Source organism: Syngnathus acus, chromosome 16 (assembly GCF_901709675.1).
Source record: "Syngnathus acus chromosome 16, fSynAcu1.2, whole genome shotgun sequence".
Classification (NCBI taxonomy): Eukaryota; Metazoa; Chordata; class Actinopteri; order Syngnathiformes; family Syngnathidae; genus Syngnathus; species Syngnathus acus.
In genome coordinates, this window is record NC_051101.1 from 548,757 (window position 1) to 565,507 (window position 16,751).

Below are 16,751 nucleotides of genomic sequence, written 5' to 3' on the forward strand. Positions count from 1 at the left end.
ATGAAGTGTTGTCATGGGGTTTGAGGAGTTTGTTTATGGTTGAAAACAGGGAACGTGGGTTTGAAGAACCAGAGTGGATGATACCAGAGTAGTAAGATGAGCGGGCTTTGTTAAGGGCTGATTTATAATGATGCATGAGGTCTTTGTAAGCGAGGGCATGGACCGTGAGGCCGGTTTTCTTGCATAATCGTTCTAGCTGTTAGAGTTGTTTCTTAAGTTTATGGAGTTCCGGGTTGAACCAGGGTGCTGAGTGAGTAAAAGTGACTGTTTTTGGTTTTCAGAGGATCCACTGTGTTGAGGGAGGTAGACAGAACGTTGCTGTAAGTGTTGACGAGGTCCGTGGGGGTTGGGTTTCAGGGGGGGTGAGGCCGGAAAGTGTGTGCAGGTGGAGAAAGTGTCTGGGCAGATGGACTTGAGGTTGCGAAAGATGATTGTGCAGTTTTGTTTTGGTTCGGGGATGAGGGTGTCAATGTCAAATAAGATGGCTAGCTGGTCAGATATGGTGAGGTCGGAACTAGAAATGTTGTGGATGTGGAGGCCAGTGGAGCAGACCAGGTCTAGGGTGTGTCCGTGCTTGTGGGTAGTGAAGGTGATGTGTTGAGTGAAGCCAGAGCAGTTGAGGAAACCCCGGAAGTCCATAGAATGTTTAAAGTCAGTGGAATCGATGTGCAGGTTGAAATCACCAAGAAGATGATGAAACTGAGAAAAGTGCAGTGATGAATTCTGAGAGGTCAGATAAGAAAGATGGGTTTGGTTTGGGGGGGGCGGTAAATAATAACAGTGATGAGGAGTTTAGGTCCTGGAAGTTTAAAACTCAGATGTTCGAATGATGGGGCAGAGGGGAGGGACAGTGCACGGGGTTTGAGGTTTTGATTGAAAATAGCAGCGATGCCACCCCCTCTGCCCTCAGTGCGTGGGTTGTCCAGATAAGAGTATCCTGTAGGGGTGGTTTGATTGAGTGAGAAATAGTCCAGGGGTTCTTGCCATGTTTCGTTTAGGCAGAGCATTTACATCCATTTGATGGACGATGAGATTGTTTTGAACAGCTATCTGCATCAAAGCCCGTATTGATGTGATGTTTGCTGTTGGAGCAAACGTCTCGGGATAGTCTTCTGTTTGATTGTAACCTTTGGCGACATATCTAGCTTTATATACTTTTCCTCTATCAGTATTATACTGTAAGGCAGGGGTCACCAACTCCGGTCCTCAAGGGCGCCAATCCAGCCTGTTTTAGGTGCAGCCCTACAACAACACACCTGATTCAAATAATCAGGATCGCTATCAGCCTTAATAGAGCTTGCTGATGAGCTGATTATTTGAATCAGGTGTGTTGTTGTAGGGCTGCACCTAAAACAGGCTGGATTGGCGCCCTTGAGGACCGGAGTTGGTGACCCCTGCTGTAAGGCATACATACCTATTTCACCCCTATTGTGCTTCTACCTTTGGGTAAAGAGACCAGTTCAAATGTTTCATTTTCTTGGAGTGATTGGATCTCTTCTTTTATTGCTTGCATACATTTGGTTGCCTCATCAGACTCAGGGCTTCACTGTAGATTTGGGGAATTCCACATGTGGCTCTGCAACAATAATCAATGTTAGTATTGAGTATATTGTTATCTCTGCTGTGTGTTACATAATCGTATTTTGGAGTCTGCTTTTCCCTTCTTGGATAGCGGTGCTGCTCAGTGCCTAAATCAGTCTTGTTCTGGCGTTGCACTTCTGCCTCATTATGCTGTGATGCTTCTGTGTTAATCCATCTCTTGTTCTCAATTAAGTCTCTGTTATCTTCACTGTGTGATGTATCCTCACAAACCCTAGTTTCAGTGGTTGTAGTCCTGATGTTCATGGTTTCTGAATCACAGTCGTCTGTTGTTTGACTGTCAACGCTGATGTTTTTGATAAATTTCACTAGCCTGTGTTTTGATACTTTTTCTGTCTGTGAGTTGTAGACCAGATATGCTGGGCTATTCCTACTATACCCAACAAATATCCCTTTCTCACCTATAGCATCTAGTTCAGGGGTGTCAAACTCTTTTTTTTCACGGGCCGCATTGTAGTCATAGCTTCATTTGGAGGGCCATTCTGACTGTCAACCCAAATAAATGTATGAGCACCTCATTATATACAGTAAAAGCTACAAAACAAACTGACAAATAACTCGTTTTCAAATCAGACAAGTAAAAACTGGTCAAATATTAAAAAAAGATATTATTAAAAGTGAAGACAATTTGCAATTCTAGTAATGACATGAATTTGATGCACAATTTGTCTTCGCGGGCCACATAAAATGATGTGGCGGGCCGTATCTGGCCCCCGGGCCTTGAGTTTGACACCTGTGATCTAGTTTCTTATGATCATGCTTGAACGTATAGCGTCTGTGCTTGTCTTGTTTGGTGGCCGATCCAAACCAGACAGTGATGGAGGTGCAGAGGATAGACTGAATGATGTCAGTGTAGAAGGTTTTCAGCAGCTCCTGTGGCAGGTTGAACTTCCTGAGCTGTCTCAGAAAGTACAACCTCTGCTGGGCCTTCTTCCGGACAGAGTCTATGTGGCCGGTCCATTTCAGGTCCCAGGGGGATTGTGGATCCCAGGAACTTGAATGTGTCTGTGGTGGGAATAGCAATACTGAGGATGGTGAGGGGTGGAAGTGGCGAAGGGTCTCTCCTGAAGTCCACTGTCATCTTCACAGTCCTGAGTGGGTTCAGCTCCAGGTGGTTTTGGGTGCACCAGTGGACCAACCGCTTCGCCTCCTGTCTGTATGCAGTCTCGTCACCGTCCCGGATCAGTCCGATGAGAGCGGTGTTGTCCGCATACTTCAGGAGCTTCACAGATGAGTCGCTTGAGGAGCAATCGTTGGTATAGAGAGGGAAGAGCAACGGGGAGAGTATACACCTCTGGGGGACGCCGGTGCTGGTGGTCCAGGTGTCGGATGTGATGGTCCCCAGCTTCACATGCTGTCTCCTGTTGGTCAGGAAGCTGGTGATCCACTGAGAGGTGGAGGCAGGCACCGCGAAATGGGTGAGCTTCTGGTGGAGGATATCGGGAGCGATGGTGTTGAACGCCGAGCTGAAGTCCACAAACAGGAACCTGGTGTACGACCCTGGTGTGTCTACGTGGCGCAGGATGTAGTGCAGTCCCATGTTGACTGCATCATCCACTGATAATAATAATAATAATAAATTATATTTATCCGCGACCCCCGTGGGGACTAAGCGGTTCAGAAAATGGATGGATGGAATTATATTTATAACGCACTTTACATTCGGAGGAATCTCAAAGTACTACATGGCAAGTAAAAACAAGAAAACAAAGCAAGGACAAGTATAAAACAACTGGACGACAACCAGGATATGAGAACAGGAATTACGGAAATGCTAGAGTAAAGAGGTGAGTTTTAAGTCCGGTTTTGAAAGAGTCAGTGGATTGGGGTGCTCTTAGGTGGTCGGGGAGGGAGTTCCACAGTGTGGGGGCTGCATGGCATCTTGCTAGGGATCCCGATGAGGAGTGCGTTACAATAGTCGAGCCACTGACCTGTTTGTCTGGTAGGCAAACTGCAGGGGGTCGAGCAGGGGGCCTGTGATGTCCTTCAGGTGGCTCAACACGAGCCTCTCAAAGGATTTCATGACCAAAGATGTCAGGGCAACGGGTCCGTAATCATTCAATAATGTGATGGCGGGCTTCTTAGCCACCGGTACGATGATGGAGCTTTTGAAGCACAAGGGCACCTCACACAGCTCCAGGGAACAGTTGAAGATCCGTGTAAAGGTGGGTGCCAGCTGTTCAGCACAGACTTTCAGGCAGGAGGGGGACACGCCATCTGGGCCTGGTGCCTTCCTGACCTTCTGCCGCCGGAACATCTGACACACCTCCTCCTCGCGGATCTGAAGTGCTACTACGAAGCTTTGAGGAGACAGTAATGGGAAACACCATAGACGGAATAACGAAAGGCAACCAAGTTGAGGCGTAATTTTACACTTGGAGCAAAGTATACACTACCGTTCAAAAGTTTGGGGTCACAAAATTGTTTGGGTGACCCCAAACTTTTGAACGGTAGTGTATATATTTATTTAGATAATTATTTATAGATTATATATATAATCTTCTGTGTAAAAAATCTTATGATATATATGTATACTTATATTCATAGATTATATATAATCTTATACAAATATAAAATATAATTTATAATATTTAATTCATAATATTTTATTATAATAATATTTACACTACCGTTCAAAAGTTTGGGGTCACCCAAACAATTTTGTGACCCCAAACTTTTGAACGGTAGTGTACGTGAACACAAACGGTGCAGAATCACATGTAGACAAAAGCTTCTGTCGGCCAAGCGCATCATTGACTTGCCACATCCAAGTGCGCCGAGTGAGCTCGTATCCATCTGCGGATGCCACCACCACCACAAATAGCCTGATCATTTTTTCCCGCCAAAGGCCTCCATCCTCGTCGTCGATGTCTTCGCCCGGGTTGCGGCGGCGCAGGAAATTGCGAGGCGAGCTGCATGCGGCGGGGCGGAGCCTGCTGGCCTTCGGAGTGGGGCTGGCGCTGGCCTCCTGCTACGGCGCCACGGCGCTCTTCCTGGAAGGTGCGCCGCTGTGGACGTGTGTGTACGGCACACTGGGCGTGGCCGGCGCCGCCGCCTTTGGAATGGGGATGTCCGTGCGCGTGCGCGCCGCTGTCGGCCTCATGCTGCCGTTGCTCTGCTCAGGTTCGTCGCCTGACCGCCGTGTGTGTGTGTGTGTATGTGTGTGTGCGCGCGTGTGTGCGCGTGTGTGCACGTGTGTGTTTGTACTTGCGGCATTGTGAGGACCGGCATGAGTAAATACACCAACACTGTGAGGACATTTTAGCGACGTGAGGACATTTTGGTCCTCACTCTGTCATGCTCTAAATCAACTCCGAAAGGTATAGAAAAGCCACCCTATGATTTTCCTGAAAAGTCCTCAGAATGACCTAAAGTTGAGAAATTTTTGCCAGAATTTCACACTCTCTACTGCTGTCATGGTCGAAATCCAGTACTGCCTCTATTTCTTTTTACTTTTCGCTCTCTTGCGCTACCTCTGGTCAAAATCGGTACTGCACCAGATTATTCCATAATGGTTAGGCATAGGGCTAATCCCCTCTTGCTGTACTGAAAGCCATTATTGAAAAATACTATTTATATTAATTTGCGTACACATTTAATTTTTTTTATAAAATAATAATAATAATAAATTCAAATATTATTGATATATCATTGATTTGGTTCTAAATACAAGGTTTCCCCACCCTTACTACTATGTCTTAGGCTACAAAGTATTTACTGTTCTAAATGAACTATTCATTAATTCTCTCAACCGCCTGTCATCACTGGTGTGCTGGAGCCTATCACAGCAGTCAGTAGGAGGGGATGTCTATTGTTATGCAAATGTATATGCTAATGAGTTTGGTGCCAGTCTAGCCGGCGCCAAGATGGCGCCAGTTGAGACAGCGCCATCTTGGCTGACGCCATCTTAGATGGGGTATTGTTATGCTAATGTATATGCTAATGTATATGGTGCCAGCCGAGGTGGCGCCATCTTGGCTGGCTGGCGCCATTTTGGCTTGCTGGCGCCATCTTGGATGGGGGACATGTATGGGGCATGTATTATAGCATGTATTGGTGCACCTAATTTGACATTCAATAGTTAGTGGGGTCCGTTCAATAGTTTGAGTTTTCGGGGTCGTAGTCGTCTCCGAGAGTCGAGTCATTAAAGCGCCGTCACAATCATTAGCTATAGCAGAGTGTTTTCGCGTCACATGACCCCATAGGCGTGGCCTTTTTTCCGCCAAGTTTGAAGTTAGTTTGGGACGGATGACCATCGATCATTTTGAGAAGACAAGCCAGCGCATGAGCTCTGATCGGCGGAGTCGGAGTGCGCCAAATATTGTTTCGAGATGGTTAAAGGTAGGTAATGTTACTATTTTATCAGTATAATAATAATAATAATACATTAGGTTAATTATAATACACTAGGGTTATTTGTAAAACATGATGTAATATTTATGTAATGTCATGCAGATATCATTTTTGCCGATGTTCATGCACCCATTGACGACGACTTTAGTGGAGTTTATCTAACACAATCAGACTACGGTGAGTCAGCCGTTCATCTATCGTAGCTAATATAAATGCATTAGTTCGTGATTTATTTTATGTATGTAACAGATCTCGTAGCCGCAGCCATTAGAAAAAACGAGCCGCCGTCACAAGCTGATTTCGAAACACAGACTCTAGTAGATGTCTCTGGACGACATTTTGAAATACCAGAGCCGGCAGAGCCAACCGCATCAGAGCCAGCGGAACCAATCGCATCAGAGTCACATGCTGACGCATAACTGCACTGCAACCTACAGCAGCACCCGCGTGCTGAAATATGCAGACGACACGACTCTGGTGGGTCTCATCATCGAGGGCGACGAGACTCAATACAGGTCAGAGGTCGACCTTCTGGCCACGTGGTGCAGGGACAACAACCTCCTGCTGAACGTCAACAAGACCAAGGAGATTGTTGTTGACTTCCGGAAGGGTCACACCCAACACCTGCCACTGACCATCGACGGTGCTGTGGTGGAGAGAGTGAGTAGCACCAGTGTAAATGATGTAAGTTTGTGCATGAAGCGTTCGCTGATTCCAGTGGATGGCGCTCTTGCTATCGATGTAGGTTTACACTAATTATTTTGATTTATTTTGTTTGTACATTGTTTAAGTTGTGTACATTGTTTATGGCACTATTATCTCCATATTAGTAAATATATTTTATGTTTGTAGAGAATTAGTCTAAAATTTGGGGTTTTACGTCACGTGAGTTTTGGCTCGAACTTCCGGTTCCCGTCCTGTAGCGATCAGTACAAGTGTATGGCGGACTCCGACGCTGGTGTTTAAATCCATATAAAGACTCATCTTTCAAGAAGATTAACCCCAGCCCTAGCCACAAGCAGGCAAAGTGGTGTGTTCGTTACTCTTTATTCGTGTGTAATGTGTTTACTTGTGTAACATGTATGTATGTACGAATTAATGGTTTTGTTGTTTCTATTTCTGTTAGTTCTACGGTGATACTTTTGGCGAAGATCATTAAAATCATCTGTAAAAGGAACTCAAGTCTTCCCTTTGTGACTGAGGCTGGCATAGTAGAACACTTCACTGCTCCCGGTGAAGACCAGCCTGAAGAGATCGACGCCAGGTGACGGCGCTGCTAGCAAGAAACGGGACTGCAACACGCGGCTGGACATAACGCATTGAGCAAGTAAAGCAGAAAGTGGGCGAGTGACAAGGCTAAAGAAGCAAGCACTCAAGTTCGTGTCTTGAAAGAAGCAAAAGCACTCGTGAACGGTCTGTAAAGCCTCAAGTGTTATTAATAGAGCACGCAAGTAAGCAGTAAAGGATAAATTACACAATAATTATTTAAGAGTCAAAGAAAGTAATGACTACATTAAGTAATTAAGATAATAAGAAATCAAAGTTAAGTGGTATATTTCATTTATTTAATTTGATACAGAGCATTGTGAGGTATTTTCAGTTTGTAAAAGTGCTAGTATTGAAGTTTAAACTTTGTTAATTGTAAATGAAACACCTTTTTGGGCATTTTAGTTCATTTTGCTGACTGCGACATCTTATGTTAATTGCATACAAGCATATCCTCACAGAGCAAAGAGAAAAGACACTGATATGATACTTGAAGCTCTAAATGTCATAGAAAGCCACCAATCAGACATAAGTTATCTGTATGAAGAAGTAAGGGACATTGAAGTTCCAGATGCTGAGCTAAGAAGGAAATGTGATGTATGCTGGGCTATTACTAAGACAGCCAAAGAAAAGGCACAATGTCTTATTGAAGGAAATGGTGATCCAAGCGACATTCCTTGGCCTGACTCAGAATCAGTATTTCAAGACACACTGTCCAATGCTTCATCTGACCTCACATTCATGTCAAAACCCAAGTCCAGACTGTCCAATTGTTCCTGTCCTGATTCACTGCAACAAAGACATCAAGCAGCAGCGGAAGTTGCGGCTACAGAAGAGGTAATAAAATCAATGAGAACACAATATCAATATGAGGTGGAGATAAGAGAACTTGAAATAGAGGATGCAAAGAAAAGGGCACAGTTTTTAACGGAAAGTACCAACATAAAGACAAGGTTAGAAGAAAGGAGAAAGGAAGTTGAGCTATTGAAAGAGTTACAAAAGCATAACGCAGCACAAGCAAGGCTAAAGGTTTATGCTGAAAGTATTGCCAGTGAGAATGAAGACAAACCTGTCATTGAAACTCCAGTAAAGCAAGAGGGCTTAACCAAACCAAGTTTTCCCAATATAGATGCACAACCATTTTCTCCTTTTCAAGCACCAAATCCTACCAGCCCGTCCTTGTATTCCTTTCCAACTCCAAGAACTCAAGCTCCTGTGCCTCAGCCAACCGTTATGGTGAGCCAAATACCTCCTGTCACATCTTCAGTAGCATCTATTGATCTTGTACAAACACTCACAGAAGCTATTACAGCCAATAGAATTCCAATACCAGAACCAGCAGTATTTCTGGGAGATCCTTTGCAGTATAATGATTGGAAGTTATCATTTCAAACATTAGTTGATCGTAAGAACCTGCCAACACAAGAAAAGCTCTTCTTCTTGAGAAAGTATGTTGGAGGTGCAGCCAAAAAAGCGATAGAAGGTCACTTTCTAGTTGGGACAGATACAGCCTATAGTAGTGCTTGGAAAACACTCAAGGACAGATTTGGAGACCCATTTGTCATAGGCAAGGCATATCGTGACAAGATTCAGTCCTGGCCTAAAATCACTAATGACAGTAAAGATCTACGTGAATTTGCAGATTTCCTGAGCAGTGTAGAATCAGCCATTCCTTATGTACAAGGACTACAAATTTTGAATGACTGTGTTGAAAATCAAAGAGTAGCAGCTAAGCTACCCGATTGGCTAAGTTCACGCTGGAATAGGAAAGTGACTGAATACCTGGATGAACATAAAACATTCCCCAGTTTCAGCCATTTTGTCAATTTCCTCAATAAGGAGGCAAGAATTGCCTGTAATCCTATCACATCACTGCAAGCAATAAAGCCAGCTGAATCAGACTACAAGCAAGCCGTTAAACCCAAGCCAAAGGGAAACACTTTACATGCTAAAGCTCTTAGTACAAGTTGCAGTGAGAGGACAAACATGACCTGTACTTTCTGCAAGAAACCTGGCCACACACTCCACAAGTGTCGAAAGATAATGGAAAAGCCAGTCGGAGAAAGAGTAAAGTTTGTGCAATCTGAGAAGTTGTGTTTTGGTTGCCTCAAGACCGGACATAACTCTAGAAATTGTACTTCCAGAAGTGTATGTGAAAAGTGTCAAAATTCTCACCCAGCATGCTTACATCAAGATAGAGAGAAAAAAGACAAAGAACAAAGATCACAAGCAAACCAAGAAGGGATCAAAGAGAATCAAGAACCAGAAAGAAAGTCAGATCTACAAGAGATGAAGTCAAGGCAAGTGACAGCCAATAGAGTCGTGCAACAAAGATCAAAAGGGTGTACCTCTTCAGTCATTCCAGTTTATGTTTCAACTGTGGATGAACCAGACCAAGAGAAACTAGTCTATGCCTTGCTTGATACACAAAGTGACACTACTTTCATTCTGAAGGACACAGCTGAGATGTTAAATGCAAAGATTGAGCCTGTCAAACTCAAGATTTCCACAATAACATCCCAAAGTAAGACTGTACACAGTACTAAGCTAAGTAATTTACAAGTCAGAGGCATTAATTCTGAAGCAAGAATCAAATTGCCCCCAACCTATACTAGAGACTACATACCTGCCAATAGATCTCATATTCCCACAAGCAAGACAGCAGAAAACTGGTCTCACCTCAGACATCTAGCAAATGAGATGGCTCCAGAACTCGATTGTGAAGTCGGCTTACTAATTGGCTATAACTGCCCACAGGCTTTATTGCCCATTGAAGTTGTGACCGGAGAAAGAAATCAGCCATTTGGACAGAAATCTATACTAGGATGGAGCATCATTGGCTACAGTAATTCTGAGTGTGAATTTGAAGACGAGATTGGTGTTAGTCATCACATTACTGTAAAACAAGTCCTGCCAGCTGTTGAGTTTCACAACCTTAAAGATGAAGTACATTTTGTAAGCAGGAACAAAGTTAAGGAAGTAATCTCTCCAGCCGATATAATCAAAGTACTTGAAAGGGACTTTGTTGAAAGGACCACTGAAGAAGATCCTATGTCACAAGAAGACATGCTGTTTCTGACCAAGGTGAAAGAAGGTATAAAACAAAGGTCAAATGGACATTTTGAAATGCCATTACCTTTCAAAGATGAAAGACCTAATCTACCAAACAATAGGCCATGTGCAGATCATAGACTGAAATGTCTGGAGAAGCGTCTGAGAAAAGATGAAAGCTATTGTAAGGACTATGTGGCATTCATGGAAGACATAATAAAGAGAGGAGATGCTGAGAGAGTGCCAGAAATGGAGATAAACAAAGAACCAGCCTGGTATATCCCTCACCATGGCATCTATCATCACCTAAAGCCAGATAAAATCCGTGTAGTCTTTGATTGCTCAGCAAAGTTCCAGAACACATCTCTTAATGAACATCTTCTAAGCGGGCCTGACCTCACAAACACTCTAGTTGGAGTTCTGTGTCGCTTTAGAAAAGGACAAGTGGCAATTATGTGTGATGTGGAGCGCATGTTTCACCAGTTTTATGTTGGTGCTGAAGACCAGGATTACCTCAGATTCCTATGGTGGGAGGAGGGTAATATGGACAAGCCACCAACAGTGTTCCGAATGAGAGTTCACCTATTCGGAGCAGCGTCCTCACCTGGATGTGCAAATTTCGGACTCAAGCATCTAGCATCACAAGGTGAAGGAAAGTTCAGTCAAGCTGCCATTAAGTTCATACAACGTAATTTTTATGTGGATGATGGGTTGGCAAGCGTTGATACTGAAGAGGAAGCTATCCAGCTTGTTACAGAAGCAAGAGGCCTATGTAACTCTGGAAGGTTACACTTACACAAGTTCATCAGTAACAATAAGAAAGTGCTCTCTTCTGTCCCAAAGGAGGAATGTGCAGGAGGAGCTAATGATTTGGACCTAGCTTTTGGAGAACAAAAACTCGAAAGAGTTTTAGGAGTCCAGTGGTGTTTAACATCAGACACATTTCACTTCAGAGTTGTCATGCCAACCAATCTCTGCACTAGAAGAGGAGTTTTATCTACAGTAGCCTCAATTTTCGATCCTCTCGGATTTGTCGCGCCTTTCATTCTAGTTGGAAGGAGAATTCTTCAAAGGATGTGCCAAGACAAGTTAGACTGGGATGAACCGCTTCCAGATGACCTTAAGCCGCACTGGGAAGCCTGGCTACAAGACCTCGTCAACCTATTTTCAATAAAGATACCACGTTGCTATGTACCTGCAACATTCAAAGACATTCAACAGTATCAGTTGCACAGTTTTTCTGATGCTAGTACTTCGGGGTATGGAGTATGCTCATACCTTAGAGCTGTAACCACATCCGGAGAAGTTTTCTGTACTCTTGTGATGGGCAAGGCAAGAGTCGCTCCAACAAAAGTGACAACAATTCCAAGGCTTGAGCTCTCTGCTGCGGTAGTGGCTACAAGAACAGCTTGCTTCCTGAAGAGAGAGTTAGAGATTGAAGACCTCCAAGAATACTTTTGGACTGACTCCAAGGTCGTTCTTGGTTACATTAACAATGACGCAAGACGATTCCATGTATTTGTAGCAAATCGCATTCAAAGAATCAGATCAAGTACTGAACCAAGTCAATGGCGATATGTTCCCTCTGAACAAAATCCCGCTGATCATGCGTCTCGAGGAGTTATGACCAAGGAACTCAAAGAATCAAATTGGTTCACTGGGCCGAATTTTCTATGGCAAAAGGAACTTCCAAAAGACGAGGACAAATTCAAAGATATTGACAGTAAAGACCCAGAACTAAAAATGTCACACGTTTTCAAGGTAGAAGCAAAAGAAGAGAATTCATTTATCAAAAGAATGCAAAACTTTTCAGATTGGAAAAGATTGGTAAGGGCCATAGCAAGACTCAAACGCTTGGCAAAGTGTGTAAAGAGCAAGACAAAAATGTCGCATGAAACGAGTGCTTTGGAAGAGAGAAAGGATGCAGAAGAATTCATAATTCGAACTGTACAAAATGAAGCATTCAGCAAAGAAATCAAGTCACTGAAACGGAAGGGTGAAGTTCAGACAGCACAAACTAACCTTCACAAGTTAAGTCCCTTCATTGACAAGAAAGATGTCTTGAGAGTAGGAGGACGACTAACTGATGCATCACTACATCCAAATGTCAAACATCCTGCTATCCTTCCAAAAGAACACCATGTGTCAAACTTACTCATTAAGCATTTCCATGAAAAGATCCATCATCAAGGCCGTGGAATGACTCTTAATGAAATACGGGCCAATGGAATATGGATTATTGGCTGCAGTAGTAGTGTGTCATCATTCATTCACAAATGTGTGAAATGCAGAAAATTCCGAAGATGTAATCAAGAACAAAGTATGGCAAACCTACCTCCAGAAAGGTTGGAAGCTACACCTCCATTTGTGTACACTGGTATGGATTGTTTCGGACCATTTTACATAAAGGAAGGAAGGAAAGAAATGAAAAGATATGGACTGTTACTCACCTGCATGTGTTCACGAGCTGTTCACATTGAAGTCTTAGATGATCTCAGTACAGATTGTTTCATCAATTCTCTATGCTGCTTCATAGCAATACGTGGCAATGTAAGTCAATTGCACTGTGATCGAGGCACTAATTTTGTGGGTGCGAAAAATGAGTTTCAGAACCTCATGGAAACAAGTAAACAAAAGCTCAAAGACTTAGGTTGCAAATTTGTTCTCAACCCACCTGCTTCAAGTCACATGGGAGGAGTCTGGGAGAGACAAATAAGGACAATAAGAAATGTTTTGAAGTCCATTTTGGATCAAGCTGCTCAAAGGCTTGACACCTCATCCTTGAGAACCTTTATGTATGAAGCCATGGCAATTGTTAATAGCAGACCACTGAGTGCAGAATGCATCAACGACTCTGTGGGACCTGAACCACTGACACCAAACCACATATTGACAATGAAATCTACAATAATTTCACCCCCTCCTGGAGAATTTGTCAAAGAAAATCTCTATCTGCAGAAAAGATGGAAAAGAGTTCAATATTTGGCCAACATTTTCTGGACCAGGTGGAGGAAGGAATACCTGTTGAACCTACAACAGAGAAGAAAGTGGAACAAGACTCGAAGAGACATGAAAATAAATGACATTGTATTACTACAAGATGATTGTCTACCAAGAAACCAATGGAAACTAGCCAAAGTGGTAGAAGTGTTTCCAGGAGCTGACAACAAAGTTAGGAAGGTCAAACTTCTTGTTAGTGACACCACACACGATAATAACAAAACACATACAACTAAATCATTTTTGGAAAGACCAATACACAAGACTATACTTTTACTTGAAGCTAAGGACTGATAAGACACAGCACCTATTTGACATTTCCACATGGTTTAATCAGTTTATTTTGTGTTAATTGTTAAAGAATCACACAGAGTGTGATGGTGGGAGTGTAAATGATGTAAGTTTGTGCATGAAGCGTTCGCTGATTCCAGTGGATGGCGCTCTTGCTATCGATGTAGGTTTACACTAATTATTTTGATTTATTTTGTTTGTACATTGTTTAAGTTGTGTACATTGTTTATGGCACTATTATCTCCATATTAGTAAATATATTTTATGTTTGTAGAGAATTAGTCTAAAATTTGGGGTTTTACGTCACGTGAGTTTTGGTTCGAACTTCCGGTTCCCGTCCTGTAGCGACCAGTACAAGTGTATGGCGGACTCCGACGCTGGTGTTTAAATCCATATAAAGACTCATCTTTCAAGAAGATTAACCCCAGCCCTAGCCACAAGCAGGCAAAGTGGTGTGTTCGTTACTCTTTATTCGTGTGTAATGTGTTTACTTGTGTAACATGTATGTATGTACGAATTAATGGTTTTGTTGTTTCTATTTCTGTTAGTTCTATGGTGATACTTTTGGCGAAGATCATTAAAATCATCTGTAAAAGGAACTCAAGTCTTCCCTTTGTGACTGAGGCTGGCATAACCAGATTCCTGGGGGTGCACATCAGTGAGGACCTCTCCTGGACCACCAACACTGCATCACTGGCGAAGAAAGCTCAGCGCCGCCTGTACTTCCTGCGGAAACTCAGGCGAGCAGGTGCTCCTCCGGCCATCATGACCACATTCTACCGTGGCGCCATTGAGAGCGTCCTCTCCAGTTGTATCGCTGTGTGGGGTGGTAGCTGCACTGAATACAACATGAGGGCCTTGCAGCGCATAGTGAACACAGCTGGTAAGATTATTGGTGTTTCACTCCCCTCCCTGAAGGACATTTACACCTCCCATCTCACCCGCAAGGCGACCACGATTGTGTGTGATGTGAGTCACCCCGCTCACTCTTTGTTTGATCTTCTGCCCTCTGGGAAGAGGTACAGGAGCCTGCGCTCCCGCACCACCAGACTCACCAACAGCTTCATACTCCATACGCTGTTAGGATCCTGAACTCTCTCCCCCCTCCACCCTCGGCTGCATAACGTCCTGTACTTTTGCGCTATATTCTGACTGTCTGCTGTATGCACACTTGCTCCATTTTTGCTCCTCTTATTTATTTATGTTATTTGTTTCTTATCGCTCTTATTTATTCATTGTTTGTGCCTTCTTGTTTTTACTTTTTGTGCTGTTTATGTATATTGTGTACTATGTCTTGTCACTGTGGGATAGTGGGAAACGTAATTTCGATCTCTTTGTGTGTCTTGACGTGAAGAAATTGACAATAAAGCAGACTTTGACTTTTGATGCTACCATTGAGACCAATCAACTCGCGCCCCACGCCGACCGACAGGAAGTTGTCACGAACATAGAGGTGGAGCCAGAAGCATTCACGGAATGCAGAATTGGCGGACGCTTTATCTGCATACGAAGGCGGGAACCACCCTTACGAGTCGACAAACAAAGTTAGAGGTATTCCCTTCTAATTTTTTTTCTCTTTCTATGTTATCATTCGACTAGCTATTTTTGGTATAACGGTTTAGCTGATTTTAAATATCTACTTCCAGTTAAGCGTCGTGACACAGGGCGAGGGGTTCAAAGAGGAAGGAGGAGGAGGGCAGCCGTCTACAACACGAGCCATCCAACCACCAGGGGGCCTGAGCCGGCACGCGAGGGTCATCACCATAAGAATAGGAGGCGTCCAGTAAAGTGCGGTGGTAATTGTATCTACAAAAGTCGATTACAAGAATGTTTTAGGGTTATACGCATCCTGACAAATTTGGCTGAATCAAGATAGGTCTGTTTTTATTTTTTTTTACTATTCCGTGTTGCTTCTGTTGTGTTTTTTAAAAAAAAGAAATATAATGGATCATTGTAACCTCTCGTCAGCGGAGTCAGATTTCCTAACAAACATTTATGAAATAGATTTGCAACCATTTTGTGAAACGGTTACAAACCAAAGAAGTGATACACCTGCTAGATTTGTTGAGCATTAACAACGATATTGATTTGCTATCAACTGATGCGTCTACGAGTCAAATATCAGATCTGCTCACGGCTCTCAACAATGTGAACAATGCTGTATCGGGGGGAGAAAGCCCCCTCAGTCCTGATATTCTTACCCATTTACAAGTTGTCATAGATGATCTGAACCAGGGGTCCCCAAACCTTTTCCTGTGAGGGCCACATAACTTTTCCCTTCTCTGATGGGGGGCCGGTGTCAGTTTGTAACAGAAAAAGTGTGACGATCGTAGGGGAGCTTAAAAAAATTATTGTTTTCCAGAAAGCCACACATAACCAAATAACGGTTATTTAATAACCCTTTCCAGGTTCTTTACAGAAAAAAAAGTCAGGAAACAAATAACACTATTAATGAAATAAATAATAACTAAATAACCCTCTCTGAGTTCTTCACAGAAAAAACAGGAAATAAATAATAACTAAATAACTCTCTCTGGGTTCCTCATAGAAAAAAAAGCCATGGAACATTAACTTTCTGTTGTGCCATGCACAATCTTAACAGATAAAAGTTCAGCTCAGTTGTCAGAGCAGAATCTCTCTGACACATATGAGCAGTCTCTTAAAGTTCTTGTGTTCCTTCCTTATACGCCTTTTGTAGGTTCCAGTAGGCTTGTAGACACCGCTGTCTTTTTTGTTAAAGTTTGCTAGTGCGTCATAGTCTGGAGTAAAATTTGTTGTGGCAATTCTTAGGCGAGATCCGAGGTGTTGGTCCGTTTACCTCGATCTGTGACGGGTTGATGTTGACGTTCATGTGGCTGAACGTCACGTCGCGTACGTCGAGCCAAATTGGCCACTCTCTTTTAAACGCTCGGCACTGTGTCCACCTTGCTTTTCCTTGGGCGACTCATTTTAATGGAAGGATTCCAGGGGAAGGTTTGTGGGTGGCTTTAGCGCAAAACTGCATCTGAAAGCTCAGCGCGCGAATTACAAGAATGCTGTCGTCACAGCCCACGCTCTAAATTCGGGACTGATACAAATAGAGCGCGAGTGCGCCATGTCCGTACTACTGAGTACGTACACGCACTTGTGAGTGTGCACCGAGCTTTCTGACACGGCTTCCGGTAGTAAATGCGCAGGCGAGCGCTTCCCCA

The 16,751-nt window shown here is 43.4% G+C and overlaps 1 protein-coding gene across 2 annotated transcripts in view; it reads left to right on the plus strand.

Annotated features, from left to right (window-relative positions):
* Positions 1–16,751, plus strand: part of dcst2 (DC-STAMP domain containing 2) — a 47,359-nt gene that overhangs the window by 13,197 nt on the left and 17,411 nt on the right. For both annotated transcript variants that reach the window (XM_037274925.1, XM_037274926.1), the window contains one exon: positions 4,448–4,722. In XM_037274925.1, coding sequence (XP_037130820.1) covers positions 4,448–4,722 — 275 coding nt within the window. The remainder of the gene's footprint in view (positions 1–4,447; positions 4,723–16,751) is intronic.